Here is an 18,804-nt window from a genome sequence, read left to right as displayed (position 1 = left end):
GCCTCACTTAGCGATGTTAATCCGTTCCAGAAAAAACATCGCTAAGTGATTTAATCGCTAAGCGATTTTAAAAAGCCCATAGGAACGTATTAAAATGCTCCCCCACGATCATCGCAAAGCGAATTTTAGCCATAGAGGACATCACTAAGCGATTGCTCCAGCGATGGCCAAAAGTCCATCGCTAAGCGAGGCACCACTGTATATAAAATCCCAACCCCAACATTGACACTAACTATACTGACACTAACTAACTATACAGTAGACTTCTCATGGGGTCAGAAAATGCTTCACAATTCACCTCATGGATGCAAGACAAGGAGTGGGTAGAAGTTAAGACACAGAAAGGATGCATCAGTGTGCCATGTTTTGAGGAAGGAGGAGGAAGTGAACTGTGCTGTCATTTTCCTTGCTTTGTGGGGGTGGAACAAACCTACTCAGGCCTTGCAAACTGTAGATTGTGGCTTCCTTTACGGAGTCAATCCATTCCATGTTACGTCTTCCTCTTTTCCTACCTTCAACTTTTCCTAACATAGCTATCTACTTCTTACCATATCTTCTTTCTTTTAACCTAAGATTTCATCTCTTTTGCAAGTGCTTATCTGTAGTCAGGATAGGTGTATGCCATAAGCTAGTTTGATGTCCTGGGGCACTGAGTTGTTGCCCGTATGTCCTTCCCATGGGCTGGTCATATGCATGAGGTTAATTGCTTTGTGAGCAGAATGCTGGTTTCTACAGAACCAGCGGGGCTCTTTTGTTCTAGAATCTAAAGTTTCTCCCCTTGTTCAGTCATTACTTACCTGGTTCTCAGCAATATGACTGGCCCTTCTCTGTTGCAAATTGCTTCATATGGAAAACAACCCATTTGAAGAGGAGAAGTGTCTTATTTGCATGGAAATACAATACATGGGCAAGAACTCAGGAAAATTTGGGTCCTTGCTCACATGAAGTGTTTGCACACAATCAGGAACCACACTTCAAATATGTTGCCTTTTGTGAAGAAAAGGCTATGATGAAGAGTGGGAGAGTCAAGTCATTTTTCTCTAAGCCTGTTTCCAAGACCAAGGTAAGCAATTACTGAATAGGGCTATAATAAACACTGAGTGATCAACACGAAAGTTTATCAGGGTTATACAGACTCAGCCTGTATTCAGAAACTGAAAGGTAGTCACAAAAAGAACTGGTACCACTCAAAGTTTCATCTTATTTTCCGGAAGACAGCACAGGGGCTCTGCCCCTTGTATGTGGGGTTCCAGCCTTAACCAGAAGCAAATGAGCAGCAACACTTGCTCAGTTGCATGCGCCCAATGCCGTGCTGCACGACTGCACAGCTTACAGGGAATGTTGGTACCAGTTAATGTTACTGATCAGTAATCACAATTATCACAGATTTATCAGGCCACAATAAATGAATTTGCTCCCAGGGGTACCAGGGGTGTTGTGTCACTTCCAACTTATGAACAACTCAATGAAACAACAAAATATAGGCTACCATAATTATAAATTTCCCCACAATACCCAATCCTCAACAAGGAATATCTTTACTGAATAAAGACAGCTCACGTTAACTTTACAATATTTTGTTCTCCAGTCCTTGGCTAGAGCAGAGACTGACTGTAATCTGCTGTGTTAAAGGCAAGGCTTCAATGATGGAATAACTGGAACATTGTTCTGGAATGAAAGAACCAGGATTCTTTTTTTTTTAATGCTTTAATGGGTTGTTGCTGTTATGTACAGTCAAGGCAGAACTGACTCATAGGGTCCTTAGTAGGAGTTTCAAGGCTATGTATTTAAGGTGTGTTTTTATCAGTTTTGTCCGCACACACGTGAGTTTCTGAGCAGAGCCAGAAAAGCAAACCCAGGTCTCCTGAGTCCTATTCATTACTCTGTCCAGTACACCATACTGGGTAAATCGTGCTTAAATGGTACCTTGCCTTATATCAAAACAACTGGTGCTAATGGTGTTTGCCAGTTCTTACTTACAGGTGTCTCTCTGCTTGCTGTTCCTTTATGCCATTTTCAGCAACATCTGTATTCGCAAAAACAATTCCCTGTGCTAGCATGCAATATTGAAGCCATTCAAATGATGTCAGTAAAGTAATCCAATGGTATGAGCACACCACTATAGTACATTTAGGATAGTAAATACAAATAACACTTTAAAATTTACTTAAAGTGTTATTTGTTGTTTTTATCATGCTGTGAACCGCCCAGAGTGGCCTTGTAGCCAGATGGATGGTATAAAAATTGAATAAATATATGAATGAATGAACCGCAGGTAATTAGCTCACAGAAGTTTTGGAACATGCCTTGTGTGTTTACAGTGATATTTAAATCTTACAAAGCACCTGAATCAACTTTTCTCCTCTCATATCTTCCCTGAGCCCTTTCTTCATGTTCATGCGCATGGCTCCCTCTATGTACAATTCAAAGAACTGATCTTGTTATGAATTTTGCCCTGATACAGACACACACAACTCAAATCTGAAGGGGGAGTTCCATTTGTGGTCTCTTCCAGAAGATCCAAAATAGGAACTACCATAAATAGGAGCTGTTAAACTGTTACATGTTAAGGGGTATGTGTGTGTGTGTGTGTGTGTGTGTGTGTGTGTGTGTGTGTGTGTGTTTCTAGAGTAATTGCTGCTGGTTTTAATATCTCTATTTTTATTTTTGTTTTCTATTTTACGAGTTGTAACCCGCCCAGAGTAGTTTTGTGACATAAATGGGAGCAGGATACAAACTGAATGAATGAATTAACAAACAAACAAACCCATTTATGTATTCTCAGAGGCTTTCATGGCCAGGATCCGATGGTTTTTGTTGGTTTTTCGGGCTGTTTGGCCGTCTTCTGGAGGTTTTTCTTCCTAGCATTTTGACAGTATTTGTGGCCGGCATCTTCGAGGACAGGAGATAGAAATCAGTCTGTGTTCTGGTGTTTTGTATTAACTTTCCCGTCCTGACCTTCAAATATATTATTAGGTTTGCTTTGCCTCCTGCTCCCATTTTAAGAAAAGAGCTCATACCAAAGAAACTGAGAAATCATTTCCCCAACTCCCCTTTTTGAACACTTCCATATCTCCTACTCAAGAAGTGTGAAAGTAAGAAATATGAATCAAGCATAGATGAGGCTCCAGAAATCTTGAATATGTTTTTCTCCATTAAGGAACATAGATGATCCAAAGGAAGTATTTGTAAGGCAGAAAGTTTGGTAGATGGAGTGCTGGGTTTTTTAATTCCCCTTTTCTGCTGCACAAAACCATCCCACAGCACCACCTAGCAGAATAAATCAAGAATAGCAGAATTAATTGTACAATTGGGAATGAAACAACTTGGGAGTTAAAATGCTCTAAACAATATAATTTTGTACCTGGCAATACATGGCAAATCAATAATGAAACAAATTGGATATGATACGTTACCATGGGGGCCAAAGAATATGCATCTGACCCTTAATGACAAGTTTTATCAGCTAGTCATGTGATGAACATGGTGCCCTCCAGGTTCCTACCTTTTGCTGCTTTCTCCCAGTGAAGGGACTCAGGGTAGCTCACACATAAACTGAAACAAATGGAAATTTAAGAAAAGAAAATGAATAGTCCATTAACAAGCAGCTAAACATAGTAACATTAAAACATTTATCTGAAAACATTTCAAAAACTGTTAGAAATAAAGATATTAGAAATGATTTTTAAAAAACAATCATGTAACATTCAACTTCTGTTAAAACTTTCTGAGCTTTTTCAGCCTTCATAACTGGATTGTTCTTTTTTTTTAATACGTTATCTTTGTAACATTGGTAGCTTATTTTTGTAACAGTTGTGCATGAAAAGCTAGAAGAATGAACATGACATTTTTTTACTGACCCTCGTACACCTATTCTGAAACCCACTGGACTAGATCATCTCAGGAGAGGCTGCTATACTTGTAAATTTGATCCAGTTGGGCCCAGAAATAAATACAGTGGTGCCTCGACTTCTGAACTTAATCCGTTCCAGAAGATGGCTGTAACTTGAAATGGCCGTAAATCAATGTCCCCATGAAACAACTTTTTAAGGGGGGAGGTATGTTGCGAACAGCCCTGCCCTCACCTGTCCATCACAGCCGAACAGTGGAGCAGGAGCCAATGAGAGGGCGGAAGGTGGAGCCAAGGGGGGAGGGGGCTGAATATAAAGGCTGATGTATGGGGTATGGAGGGAGTTTCTGATAGTGAGAGACAATGTGAAACTTAAAAATGTACTAAGAGTTAGCGGTCTGTAAGAACACTGAATGGAACTGAGAGTTAATAGAGTTCTAAAGTTAAAGTGGAATTGACTTAAATACAAGTGATTAGCAACCCGTGATTTACTTATTGATTAATAATACTATTATTAATCTTCAAAATCAACATCAGCTATCCTCTAACCTACCTCCTATAGTGCCTAATTGCAAAATAAACCATTGAGTTGTTTTTAGAGTTCAAACCTTAATGCCCATTGCTTCCACTTAAATTTCTGGTTGGGATAACAGAATATGATCAATACCTCGCAGCTTTAATGCCTATGTGTATGCAAGGGCATAGGTGTGCAATGCCTATAGTCATAATTGCTGTTATTATTGTCGTCATCGTCATCATGACGGCCAAGGGTAACCTTTTTCAAATGCTGGTCAGCTTTTTGGATTACATCTTCCATTAGTGCCATTAAGGATGCTGAGAGTCCAAATTATCTGAAAGACACTAAATTGGGAAGGCTGGAGTTCATACTACAGAAGATGGGTTACAAGTCATAGAGTGCATAGGGGATATCCCCCATTAAATCTTGGAATCCTTATGTAAAATAAAAATTTAAAAACACATTACACATGCAAGATCTCAGGCTCAGTTGATGATATCTGCAGTTAAAAGATTTTGGACAGCATGATTGGGAAGGTCACTAGGCTAACTAGCCAGTGTTCTGATTCTTTTAAGGAAGATTCATATGTACAACTGCTTTGAAATCCTGATTGATAACTGATTTATGATCCTTATTTTAATAACCAGGATCATAATTTGTATATATCAAGAAGGGATACTTAATACAGCTTTTCTCCACTCACATGGCATCATACAGGAGCAGTTTGGATTCATTAAGAGTTTCTGCAAATGTTACAGCCTGATGAGTAAAAGTTCCTTTTTTCCCTTGCAGTTTCGCCTGGTTGTAAAGACAGCTCTGAAACTGCTCCTGGTTTTTGTGGAGTACACTGAATCCAATGCACCACTTCTCATACAAGCAGTGTCTATAGTAGATAAGAAGAGAGGTGAGTAGATATTGTGGTATCTAGCTGTGGTTATGTTTTGAAGAAAAGGATTATGGATTTGTTGTTTTCCTGTCACAACTCTGCTCTACAAAACCAGCCTGGTGTCTACTTCAGGTGTTATACTTTGTATGTAGGAAAAGATTCCCAGCTGCAAGTAAAACACTTGCATGCCACCTACAAGTTATTCTGTTTCATTGGGGCTCTATTTAAAAGACAACCCCTTGCTCCCTATCAGTTGTGGCTGGGAATCAGTGTTTGGTGGCACTAAAATGGGCACCCCAAAAGGAGAGTCTGGGAGTTGCATTTTATGGAATATTATTTTGTGATTGTATTTGGTAAGCTGCCTTGATTTTATTTGCCACAAAAGATTTTTAAAACGTTGGTGTTTATGTTTTCGAAATGGATGCATGCATTAAATAAATACTGTTTATTTGACTATTCTACTCTTTTCTAGTGCCTGAAACTGGGGAAAGGATTACAGTAAAATGGAATATTCCAAAGAACTGTTTCCTTCAAGGGCTAAGTTATATGGGTAGAATACACTTCCACCCCCGTCTCCCAATAGTGTGCTAAGAATAAGAAAGTTCTCCTCTAAAGTCAGAGAGGAGTATATTGTGTGATAAACGCTTTTGATTTCTGCAGCCAAACGGTCTAAGTTCTGTATCCAGATAAGGTTAAATATGTAATGTATATTTGTTGTTTGTTAAATATGCAGCCTTGTATTGGGATTGAGGCCAGGATGGCACCCCCTACCCCAATTTTATGTTGCTTTGAGAAGGATGTAACTGTTTGTAACAGTTGCACTGCCCTTACTGTGGCAAATACATGTGAGTGGGTTTATGTGCAGTTTTCATCCATGGCTGGAGCACGGTGGGAAAGCGGCCTCCCCCCACTCTCCATGTGCCAAAGTTGCATTCTACGGTACATGTTTCATTTAATATGAGCACAATCCAGACTTTAAATGTCATTGTGAATTTAATGTGACCTATACTTTGGTCCTTAATGACCCACTCCTCAGACTTTTTCCACACACCATCAAGGAAAACTGTTGGGGTCAGAAGTGTGCTTTAGCGGGGGGGGGGGGGAGGCATGAAGGATGTGTTCAATGTTATGCCAGATCCTACACTTACCCCTTAGGTCATGCTCCCACTAAATATATCTACTGCTTGTAGTGGCTCTTAACTCTTCCATGTAGTTGTTTTCTGGAAAAAGAGTTGTGAGGCAGAAGGCAACACAAAGCTTTCATCTCCTGGAGCAGAGCCTGAATTAAAAGTTTGGATCTGAGGTAGGTGAGGATTCAGGGAGATGTCCCCAGAAAATGGAAGCTAGAAAACAGTGAAGCGAGCCTGCCCAACATTTCTTCCGTGAAGTTCCCTTCCCCCACCCCAAAGGACACTGATTTTGTGCCCCTAACAATCTTTTGTCTCTGCAAAGCATTTGCAATGATCAAAGCTTTTGATCTCAGACATCCAGAAATTAAAAAGAAAAGATAAAATCTCTTTGTGGCCGTTGTGCTGTTTTATTGAATTTTCGTCAAGCTGTCTTGAGGGTTTTCATTTTTAAAAAAAGCATGAAAAGTTTGTAAAGGACAAACAGTAGCAAGCAATAGTTTTGTTTTAACTAACAGGACAGAGTACTCAAAATATATTTAAATCCCCTACAGCAAGGTAATAGGCAAGAAGATACTGTAAAAACATGGACTGTTTGAACTACATTTCTGTTTTGAATTAACATGCCTAAACCATCAAATAGAGTACACTAGAAATACAGCATGCCGCTGGTTGTTCATAAAATTCCAAATGCTGTGATATTTTTTTTGCATGCAGTCATAGAATTCCCACAGTCTTCTGAAGCCACCAATGTTTGCAACATGTTCAAAGCACCAGCTGTTTGCATGCTATCACGTGCTATTAAACAAGAGGAAAGGAAGAATGCTCAGCTGCTGTTTGTGCACTTCCACATATTTTCATTAGAGAGACCTTGGATATGCACTACACTGTACTAAATTAATAATAAAAGAGCTGAAATGTATTTATTTAATTAATTTATTTATATTCTCCTTTTCTGCCCCTTAAAGAAGCTAACAGCACTAAAGTAAAAGCAGATTAAATTGCTGATTTCATAGAGTTGTAGGCCCAAAATGTAACTTTTCCAAACTTTGGAGGAATTTGTTCAGGGAGGGTTTTTAAATAGATGATACACCAACACCTTTTACTCATGATGGAAGTATGCCTTGTTACAAAGGTACACTCACGACTGTCCTTACCAAATTGATCAGTGCGTTCCTGGAAGTTTTTAAAACCAGGAAAGATAGTAGTCGAGGATAAACATGGTAGGTCTTATCTTTAATCTTACCAAAGATCCTGTCCAAATCCAGTGTATATAAGTATCTGTTACAGCTGGAGAAGCAAACACCAAAGGTGCACCCATGAGATCTGTATCAACTGCGACATTCAAATCAGAATAGATGCAAACTGTAATATCCAGAAAGTGTTGTGCGAACCTGGGACAACATGCTTTCAATTGATCTATACTTTTAAAGCATAATAGGAACAAAGCATAAGATGATTCTGCCTACATGAGAAAGTTCTGCTGGATAAGTGGAGATACAGCAGTGACAGAGAACAGTTTCCTCACTACTGCCACAGAGTATGCCCTCAAATGAGTTCTCCCACTATATGCAGCAGGATTTTCATGTTTTCTGTCAGTATCACTCTACTGTTGTAAGCCGCCCAGAGACCTCTGGGTAGAGTGTGCGCCGTATGTATAAATAAATAAGTAAGTAAGTAAGTAAGTAAGTAAGTAAGTAAGTAAGTAAGTAAGTAAGTAAGTAAGTAAATAAATAAATAAATAAATAAATAAATAAATAAATAAATAAATAAATAAATAAATAAATAAATAAATAAATAAATAAATGCTGGCTGTCCCATTCATTATTGACACAACTACAGGAGGCAGTGGAAGATAGGAGGGCCTGGCGTGCTCTGCTCCATGGGGTCACGAAGAATCGGACACGACTGAACGACTAGACGTGACGACGTCCCATTCATTTCATCAGCCCAGCTCCATTAAAAAAGTGTTTAAGAGTTGGATCAGGACCTGAAACGTGTGGGTTTTGTTTACCTGGACTTTCATAAATCATGAAATGTCCTTCAGCCAGTCATTTTTTGTTAGCCTGATCTACTTCAAGGGCTTGATGCTTTGAGAATAAAAGTGAGGACAAGAAGGAGGAGAGCCATGCCCAACATCTTGAGCTTGTTGGAATTAACATATGCTATACAGTGGACCCTCTACTTACGGAATTAATCCGTATTGGAATGGTGGCTGCAAGTCGAAAAGTCTGTAAGTCGAATCTCCATTGACCTACAATGCACTGAAAATCGATTAATCCCATAACCAGTGGGTTTTATTCTATTTTTATTCCATTTTGGTTTTTTTCTGGTCTGTAAGTCGATTCTCTGGCTGCAAGTCGAATCTAAATTTTGCAGCCAGAGAAGTCTGTAACTCGAAAAGTCTGTAAGTCGAGGGTCCACTGTAAATGTAACCCATGAAGAAATAACTAATAAATGTTCAGTGGACATTTACCAAAAATAATGTCAACTGTCTGGACCTGCTTCAGAAGTCAAGTAGGGCTTCAGCAGACCTCTTTAGAGCAGGAAAATTCCTAGGAGCTGTGAGATAAACCATTCAGATGCATTAGCTTTCTGTGAAGCCTGATATTGCAAGTGTGAACAGCTTCAGGTTGCTGTAGTTGCCATGTGGGCCATGAACTTCTGAGCTGGTCCTAATAGGCCACTCTCTCAATATGACAAGTGGAGAAAACCCAGCACCACCACTGAGAGTGCCCCAGCTAGCTCAAAAGGGGAGAGAGACTCTTGGTCAATGGTGGAGGCAATACACTATGAAAATCTCAATTCCATTCTGTACCTACTCCTTCAGATACGCACATACAGTGGTGCCTCGCATAGCGAGGTTAATTGGTTCCAAAAAAAACATCGCTATGGGAAAACATCGTTAAGTGAAACGTGTTTTCCCATAGAGATGCATTGAAAACCAGATAATCCGTTCCAATAGGAACGGATTATCCGGTTTTCTCCCCCACTATCGGGCGCAGCCCTTTGGGAGAAGCCTCGGGGGAGGGGGGGAAGACGGCATCGGCTCCTGCCTTCTCCCCCACCACCTGGCTTCTCCCAAAGGGCTGCCCTGACTGTGCTTGCAGCAGCGGAAGAGGTGCCCGGTGCTGCAAGCACAGTCGGCCATGCCTCCCACCCTTCCCACCCTTCTCAAGCCGCAGGAGGTGGGTGGTGGGTGGGAGGCATAGCCGGACTCCTTGGCAGGCACCGCGGCTCAGATCGGATCGGAGCCGCGGTGCCTGGCGAGGAGTCCGGCCATGCCTCCCACCCTTCTCAAGCCGAAGGGGGTGGGGGTGGGGGTGGGAGGCATGGCCGGACTCCTTGGCAGGCACCGTGGCTCAGATCGGATCGGAGCCGCGGTGCCTGGCGAGGAGTCCGGCCATGCCTCCCACCCTTCTCAAGCCGAAGGGGGTGGGGGTGGGGGTGGGAGGCATGGCCGGACTCCTTGGCAGGCACCGCGGCTCAGATCGGATCGGAGCCGCGGTGCCTGGCGAGGAGTCCGGCCATGCCTCCCACCCTTCTCAAGCCGAAGGGGGTGGGGGTGGGGGTGGGAGGCATAGCCGGACTCCTTGGCAGGCACCGCGGCTCAGATCGGATCGGAGCCGCGGTGCCTGGCGAGGAGTCCGGCCATGCCTCCCACCCTTCTCAAGCCGAAGGGGGTGGGGGTGGGGGTGGGAGGCATGGCCGGACTCCTTGGCAGGCACCGCGGCTCAGATCGGATCGGAGCCGCGGTGCCTGGCGAGGAGTCCGGCCATGCCTCCCACCCTTCTCAAGCCGAAGGGGGTGGGGGTGGGAGGCATGGCCGGACTCCTTGGCAGGCACCGCGGCTCAGATCGGATCGGAGCCGCGGTGCCTGGCGAGGAGTCCGGCCATGCCTCCCACCCTTCTCAAGCCGAAGGGGGTGGGGGTGGGGGTGGGAGGCATGGCCGGACTCCTTGGCAGGCACCGCGGCTCAGATCGGATCGGAGCCGCGGTGCCTGGCGAGGAGTCCGGCCATGCCTCCCACCCTTCTCAAGCCGAAGGGGGTGGGGGTGGGGGTGGGAGGCATGGCCGGACTCCTTGGCAGGCACCGCGGCTCAGATCGGATCGGAGCCGCGGTGCCTGGTGAGGAGTCCGGCCATGCCTCCCACCCTTCTCAAGCCGAAGGGGGTGGGGGTGGGGGTGGGAGGCATGGCCGGACTCCTTGGCAGGCACCGCGGCTCAGATCGGATCGGAGCCGCGGTGCCTGGCGAGGAGTCCTGCCATGCCTCCCACCCTTCTCAAGCCGAAGGGGGTGGGGGTGGGGGTGGGAGGCATGGCCGGACTCCTTGGCAGGCACCGCGGCTCAGATCGGATCGGAGCCGCGGTGCCTGGCGAGGAATCCGGCCATGCCTCCCACCCTTCTCAAGCCGAAGGGGGTGGGGGTGGGGGTGGGAGGCATGGCCGGACTCCTTGGCAGGCACCGCGGCTCAGATCGGATCGGAGCCGCGGTGCCTGGCGAGGAGTCCGGCCATGCCTCCCACCCTTCTCAAGCCGAAGGGGGTGGGGGTGGGGGTGGGAGGCATGGCCGGACTCCTTGGCAGGCACCGCGGCTCAGATCGGATCGGAGCCGCGGTGCCTGGCGAGGAGTCCGGCCATGCCTCCCACCCTCCTCAGGCCGCGGGGGGAGGGTGGTGGGATCCATCCGGATCCCCCCACCCTCTCCCCGCGGCTTTGATCCGGCCCCCGGCCGGTTCCCCTTGCTTGGTCTGATCTGACCATGCAAGGGGAACCGGCGGGGGGGCGGATCCATGCTCCTACCGCCACCGCCGCTGCTTGGATTCTCCCCCCGGCCGGCTTTCCCTTCCATGGTCGGACTCTCTGGAGTCCAGCCATGGATGGGGTAACCGGCCGGGGGGAGAATCCAAGCTCCTACCGCCGCCGCCGCTGCTTGGATCCGGCCCCCGGCCGGTTTCCCTTGCACGGTCGGATCAGACCATGCAAGGTGAACCGGCCGGGGGCCATATCCAAGCAGCGGCGGCAGCGGTAGGAGCTTAGATCCGGCCCCCAGCCGGATCCAAGCTCCTACCGCCGCCGCTGCTTGGATTCTCCCCCCGGCCGGCTTTCCCCTCCATGGTCGGACTCTCTGGAGTCCAGCCATGGATGGGGTAACCGGCCGGGGGGAGAATCCAAGCTCCTACCGCCGCCGCCGCTTGGATCCGGCCCCCGGTCGGTTCCCCTTGCTTGGTCTGATCTGACCATGCAAGGGGAACTGGCCGGGGGGCGAATCCAAGCGGCGGCGGCGGTAGGGGCTTTGATCCGGCCCCCGGCCGGTTCCCCTTGCTTGGTCTGATCTGACCATGCAAGGGGAACCGGCGGGGGGCCGGATCCATGCCCCTACCGCCGCCGCCGCTGCTTGGATTCTCCCCCCGGCCGGCTTTCCCTTCCATGGTCGGACTCTCTGGAGTCCAGCCATGGATGGGGTAACCGGCCGGGGGGAGAATCCAAGCTCCTACCGCTGCCGCCGCCGCTTGGATCCGGCCCCCGGCCGGTTCCCCTTGCACGGTCGGATCCGACCATGCAAGGGGAACCGGCCGGGGGGAGGTTCCAAGTGGCGGCGGTGGCAGTGGAGCTTGGATCCGCCTCCCGGCCGGTTACCCCGTTCATGGCCGGACTCCTGAGAGTCCGACCATGGAAGGGGAACCGGCCGGGGGACAGATCCTAGCCCCGGATGCCTGATAGGCATCCGGACCCCTGCCGCCGCGGCTTGGATCCGCGTTGCGGCCGGCTACCCCATCCATGGTCGGACTCCTGAGAGTCCGACCATGGCGGGGGTAGCCGGCCGCGGGGCGGATACAAGCGGCGGCGGCGGGGGTCCGGATGCCTTTTAGGCATCCGAAGGGGAATCGCGGCGGTGGCCTCGGAAGGACCCTTCGGAAGGGTCCTTCCGAGGCTACCGCCGGCATTTTCCCCCAGCTGAGCAGCGGGGCTCCCGCTCAGCTAGGGGAAAATGCCCCCTCCGAAGGGGAATCCCGGCGGTGGCCTTGGAACGACCCTTCGGAAGGGTCCTTCCGAGGCTACCGCCGGCATTTTCCCCCAGCTGAGCAGCGGGAGCGGTCCTTTGGAGGCTCCCGCCACTCAGCTGGGGGAAAATGGGGCCCATGGGGAAAACATCGCAAAGCGATTTTTCCCCATAGGCAACATCGCAAAGCGATGGCAAAAGAGATTGCTTTTTTGCCATCGCTATGCGAATTCATCGTTAACCGGGGCACTCGTTAAACGAGGCACCACTGTACAAAACTGGGGAACTATAGGATGGTGTACCTAGGCAAGGGGATGGTGTCATCAAGGATCACTCCAAGGCTACTCCCCAGGTCTTGCAAACTATGACACTGAGATCCCAAGCTGGGAGACTCCTTTCCTCTGGTTGTTGTGGGTTTTTCAGGCTTCTTGGCCATGTTCTGAAGGTGGTTCTTCCTAATGTTTCGCCAGTCTCTGTGGCCAGCATCTTCAGAGGACAGCAAACTGTGCTCTGGGTAGGCTTGAGAATGGAGTATTTATGGCTGTGAGAAAGCTAGTTTGTGAGATAGGCTATCGTCCTAATCAGGAGATGGTTGATTAGTGTGTTTTGTTGTGGGTGTATTGTTTTGATAAGGAGGGGAGATTATCTGTCCCTGTGGTTGATGGGTGTCATTAGCTGGTCTTTTGTGTGTAGTAATCCCCTGACCTTGTGGCTGGGTGGAGTTCGTTGACCTTTTGCACTCTGTGTTTTTGAGAGCTGGGAGCCAGGTTTTGTTGAGCTTCATACTTTCCTCCTTCCGGTTGAAGTTTTGTTGATGCTTGTGGATTTCAATGGCTTCCCTGTGCAGTCTGACGTAATGATTGCTGGTGTTGTCCAGTATTTCAGTATTTTGAAATAAAATTTCATGTCCAGTTTGTTTTATGGCATGTTCAGCTACTGCAGATTTTTCTGGTTGTTTTAGTCTGCAGTGTCTCTCATGTTCTTTGATTCTGGTCTGGATGCTTCGTTTTGTGGTTCCAATGTATACCTGGCCACAACTGCAAGGTATCCGGTATACTCCTGCAGTGGTGAGGGGGTCCCTTCTGTCCTTTGCTGACCGTAGCATTTGTTGTATTTTTGTGGTGGGCTTGAATACTGTTTGTAAGTTGTGTTTTTCCAGAAGTTTCCCCATGCGATCGGTGACCCCTTTGATGTATGGCAGAAATACTTTGTTTGTGGGTGGCTGTTTTTCTTCTTCAGTTCGGTGTTGTTTTCTTGGTTTGATGGCTCTTGTGATTTCATTTTTGGAGTAGCCATTTGCCTGTAGGGCCCAATTCAGATGGTTGAGTTCACTGCTGAGAAACTGAGCTTCACAGTTCCGATTTGCACGGTCTACCAGTGTTTTGATTAGGCCTCTTTTTTGCCGTGGGTGGTGGTTGGAGTTTTTGTGTAGGTACCTGTCAATGTGGGTGGGTTTTCTGTAGACCTTGTGTCCCAGTCAGAGGTCAGTTTTGCGTAGGACCATGACATCTAGGAACGGGAGTTGGCCCTCTGTTTCTCAACACTGAACTCAACCACCTGAATTGGCCTGGAAGCCTTCGGGACACCCCTACCCTGTCCCCGCTGCCGGCAGACATCCCGCGCCGCCTACCCCAGCCGTGCTCAGACGCCTGGAAGTCCGAGAATGGCTGGGGTAGGCGGCGCGGGGTGGCTTCAAGCGGCGGCGGCTGCTGCAGGGTTGGGGGGTGTCCCGAAGGCTTCCAGGCAAAGGTCTGGAAGCCTTCAGGACCCCCCTACCCTGCCCCCGCTGTCACTGAGAGCCTTCCGAGCTCTCAAAGGGCTTTCTCCAATGTCGGAGGGGGGCCCTTTGAGAGCTCGGAAGGCAAATGTCGACGGTGGCTCCGGGGTCCTTCTGAGGCCATCGCTGACATTTTCCCCCAGCTGAGTGGCGGGGCTCCCGCTGAGCTGGGGGAAAATGCCCCTTCCGAAGGGGAATGCAGGCGGTGGCTTCGGAGGAGTCCTTCCGAGGCCACCGCCAGCATTTTCCCCCAGCTGAGCGGCGGGGCTTCAAAGCTCCCGCTGCTCAGCCGGGGGAAAATTGGGCTATGGGGAAAAATCGCAAAGCGATTTCCCCCATAGTCAACATCGTAATGCGATCGCAAAAGCGATCGCAAAATCCGCATCGGTATGCGGATTCGGCGTTAAACGGGGCGCTCGTTAAGCGAGGCACCACTGTACTCCTTTCCTCTGTCTGTCTGTCTGTCTGTCTGTCTGTCTGTCTGTCTGTCTCCAGCCCCATGCCACCTCACTCACCCCTTCCAACCAGATGTCTGCATTAAAACACAGTCACACCATTCATCCAGAGATAAATGTCATGAAAATGTAACTAGTGAAAAAATAGCCAATAAACACTTCTCACTAGCTACGTATTCAGTGGCACTATTTTTAATCCAGGGGACTTGTCACTAAAGTTTTCAGGGTGTCTGAACTAGAAGACCGTTTAGCAATATTGTATACCCTGTTGTATTGCTCTTTCCCAAAGGGTATATCTGTCCACCAACACTGTTACTACCCTCAGCTCTTCACAGTCCAGGGATGGTGACTCTAGCAGTGGGACGTGCTGTCAAGTCGGACTTAGATTGCTCTGGTGACTTGACTCAGACTCGAGGTGTTTGCTTATTTTCAGTGACTCAGACTCAACTCGTGATTTGGAACCTATCCACCCCTCCCTTTTTTTCTGGATAAAAAAGCTTGTTTTAAATTTGGAAATGGACTTTGCATTCAGGAATTGGTACCAAAGACTCAGACTTGGAAATCGGACCAAAAGACTTGCCGATATCCCACAGTCACAATCAGTGAAAGGATCATTTCATCCCATGTGAACCTTCCTGAATGTTACCCCCATCAACAGAAGTGCAGAAAGGCCCTTCTTATTTGTGGCACCAGACATGAAACATGTCCTCCCCAGGAAGGCTTGGCAAATATTGAACATAGATTCCCTAGCATCAATTAAAATGTCTTTCTTTCCACTTTCAATATGCCCCCTAAGATGTTCCTAACCTGTCTTACGAGGTCTCGTATTGACAATATAACTCTGATCTTTTTGTCATTTGTTAAACTAGTTTTATGTATTGCTTTAAGTTTTGAATTTGTTAGATATTTTTACTCACCCTAGAAACTTGATAAGAAAAAGGATGGCATATCAGTTGTTCACATTAATAGTTCATAATTATCCTTTAAAATATTAATATAATGTAAATAAAATGATTCTATAGCCGTCCTTTTCTTCAAGATAATATTTACTGTGATCAGGGAGCTATATATGAAATTAGAAATAACAGTGAGCAGATGTTCACTTGTAATAGATTGTTTGGTTTCTGGGGAAAACAGAGGCAAAATACCAGTAGGCACCCTCTAAGAGGAACTTCTCCTAGATGAGCCCCATTGGAATGAATGGGAATGATACATCAAGTGAAAAAACTCATAAAAATAAATTTCTTGCTGTAATTTTTTTAACAATTCCTCTAGCTCCTCAATTAACTGCAGCCCTGCTTTGTATAGGCACCTGGCATTTTTATTTGCATTTTGGTCAAAGATTTACAGTCCTGGAACATATGCAGTACACATGATTGCCAAAAGTAGATCTGTTCTTAATAATCCAGCCCCAGGCTGCTTGGTAAAGCTGGATAGTGCTTCCTTCCTTAAAAGTTCTAGCCATATAAATCTGAAAACTCTGGAGGATGTCGAATTTAAATACAGGAATCCAACCCCTAGCATGTACAGTATGGTCACTCTTATGTTATCTTTATTATCTACAATGGAGAATCCTTAGGGTTAAAATGTGACATTATGGTCTGTCAGACTCTACCATTTTTGGTGGGGTATTTTGTTCATTCGTTCATTTTTGTTTTTACAGAACAATTATTTTAATTAGTATATAACTTCTGAACACTGAAGTAGTTTCTAATGAATCACTTCAAAGCATGTTACTATTTATTACTATTACTTCCATGTGAAGGAGTCCCAGTGTCAGACCCCTGCTCCTTCCACACCATTTGCCCCTAGGATGACTTCCCCAGGACCACCCTATCCCTGGGAAATGGCCATACCACCAGCAGTGACATTGACAACCCAGTTCTGGGAGGAGGATCCCTTTCATAATCAGCTACAGAGCTGTAGAATAAGGATGCGACAGGAGGGTGTCACCCTGAATTGAATTGATTTATTGTCATTGTCCTTCCGTACAACAAAATTAAATGCCATATCCAGTACACATAATAATAAAAGAGGCAAGAACATAGCATCTTTAACATGAAAAATAGCACATGTTTTCTGAAGGGGAAGGAATCTTGTAGAAGGGAGGGAAGGCAGGGGTTAAAAGGATCTGGAAGGGAGGAGAGAGATCTTGAGGGTATAAAGGGGAATGTAGAAAGCAGAAAGGGGTAGGACTAGTGGGAACAGACTGTTGAAGAGAAGGAGGTTGAAGAGGATGATGAAAGAGAGACATGGGTGGAGGTGCCAGAATGATCCCAGAAAGTGGTTTCATTGTGTTTCATCTGGCCAAAGGATGCTATAGTGTAGAGGAGGGACCAGCAACCTCCTGATGATTCTACACCAATAACACCTGACCCAACACAACTGCAACAATGGAGGAGGCAGGACAGTTCAGTCACCTCTAGCAACCTGAAACAGAGGTTCAGGCTGGAGATAAGATATTTCTATTCATCTTGAATACGAATATTGCCACCACAGGTGGCTAAGCCATTTGGACCCTCCCCCCAGAACCAGGTTGTCCACTTACCACTCATGGCATGCAGGGCGCTCGTCGTTAGCACTGCGCCAATTGCAGAAGTAGCCAGGCCAGGACTTCCCTGGCTCCCTGCACTGCTGACCAATCCAGCAAGGAAGCAGGATGAGGAGTCTCCCCACTCAACTACTTAGGGGTCAGCAGTTCAGGGAGGTGGGGAAGCCCCGGCCAGGCTACTACATTTGATGCAGCATGAATGACAATAGGCTGCACGCACCATGACCGGTTCATGAAATGGCACATTTCTAGAACTGACTGGTTTTTGCTTTACTTCCTCACACCAGTTAACCAAGGTTGTATCTTTAGTAGCATCAGATACTTTTGAAGACATAATTCTGTCTAATTTTACAGACTAAAGGCTGCAATCATCATATTTAAAAAAGCACAGAAACTGAAATTCCTTTTTTGCCATTGTTTTGCAAGCAAGTCACATGAATGAATGAATGAATGAATGAATGAATGAATGAATGAATGAATGAATGAATGAATGAATGAATGAATGAATGAATGAATGAATGAATGAATGAATGAATGAATGAATGAATGGCTATGGGTAACAAAGCTATGAGTAAGAAATAACACGTATTAGTGATATTTACCTTTTGTATCACAAGGGGACAATATATATTGGACTGGTAAGGCTATAGTGTATAGCTGTGCTATCCGAGACAATTAAGAATGACGAAGTGTATAAGCACCTCATGACGGAAGAAGGAGTTGAAATGTTGGGCCCCATGAGCCAACTATGAGGGAGTGATAGGAGATATGCAACATGGGTTGAAGTAATAACTAATACCTTGGAAGACCGAAACAAAATTCAAAATGACCTGTATAGGCTGGAGCACTTGGCTGAAAACAACAGAATGAAATTCAACATGGATAACTGCAAAGTACTACACCTCAGAAAAGAAACCAAATGCAGAGTTACAGGATGGGGGATACCTGGCTCGGCAATACTACGAGTGAGGAGGACCTTGGAATCATCGTAGATCACAAGCTGAATATGAGCCAACAGTGGGCTATGACTACACAAAAGGAAAATGCTATTTTATGATACATTAACAGAAGTATAGTGAGGTACTAATTCCCCTCTATTTAGCACTGGTTAAACCTCATCTTGAGTACTGTGTCCAGCTCTGGACACTGCACATTAAGAAGGATGCCAACAAACTGGAACAAGTATGGCAAGAAGTATGATCAGGGGACTGAAAACCAAGCCTTATGAGGAAAGATTGAAAAAATTAAGCATCTTCGGCTTTGAAAAAAGAAATATTTGAAAGGCTGTTGTACAGAGGAGGCCCCCTCCAACTTCATTATTCTATGATTCTATGAAAACAATCCATCTAGTAGAGGGAAGCAATAATTTCTTATTTCATAACTTCTTGTTTCATCTTGCTGTCCTTGATGGTCTTCCCTGAGACTCCTGAAGTTTGATTTTTCTGAAAAATGAAGGAATGCTTAAAATGTTGAATGTTATAAAATATGGATCTCTAGGATATTTTAAAATTCAGCTGTTGTAATCTTCTATATGATGTTTTAAAAGCTGGTACCTGAGATGGTTTGAGAACAATGGAAAAAGTAAATCCGCCTTCAGTACTTCTGGCTAACATTATAACAGCTATCTAAAGGCTAAC

General features: G+C 46.1%; 1 protein-coding gene across 19 annotated transcripts in view; it reads left to right on the top strand.

Moving 5' to 3' along the window:
• The window catches only part of FHOD3 (formin homology 2 domain containing 3), a 329,766-nt gene that overhangs the window by 188,808 nt on the left and 122,154 nt on the right, over positions 1-18,804 (top strand). For all 19 annotated transcript variants that reach the window (XM_020804920.3, XM_073003957.2, XM_078377654.1 and 16 more), the window contains exon 7: positions 5,160-5,271. In XM_020804920.3, coding sequence (XP_020660579.3) covers positions 5,160-5,271 — 112 coding nt within the window. The remainder of the gene's footprint in view (positions 1-5,159; positions 5,272-18,804) is intronic.

The sequence above is a fragment of the Pogona vitticeps genome, chromosome 6 (genome assembly GCF_051106095.1).
Source record: "Pogona vitticeps strain Pit_001003342236 chromosome 6, PviZW2.1, whole genome shotgun sequence".
Lineage (NCBI taxonomy): Eukaryota > Metazoa > Chordata > Lepidosauria > Squamata > Agamidae > Pogona > Pogona vitticeps.
This window is presented reverse-complemented; position numbering and strand designations above follow the sequence as displayed.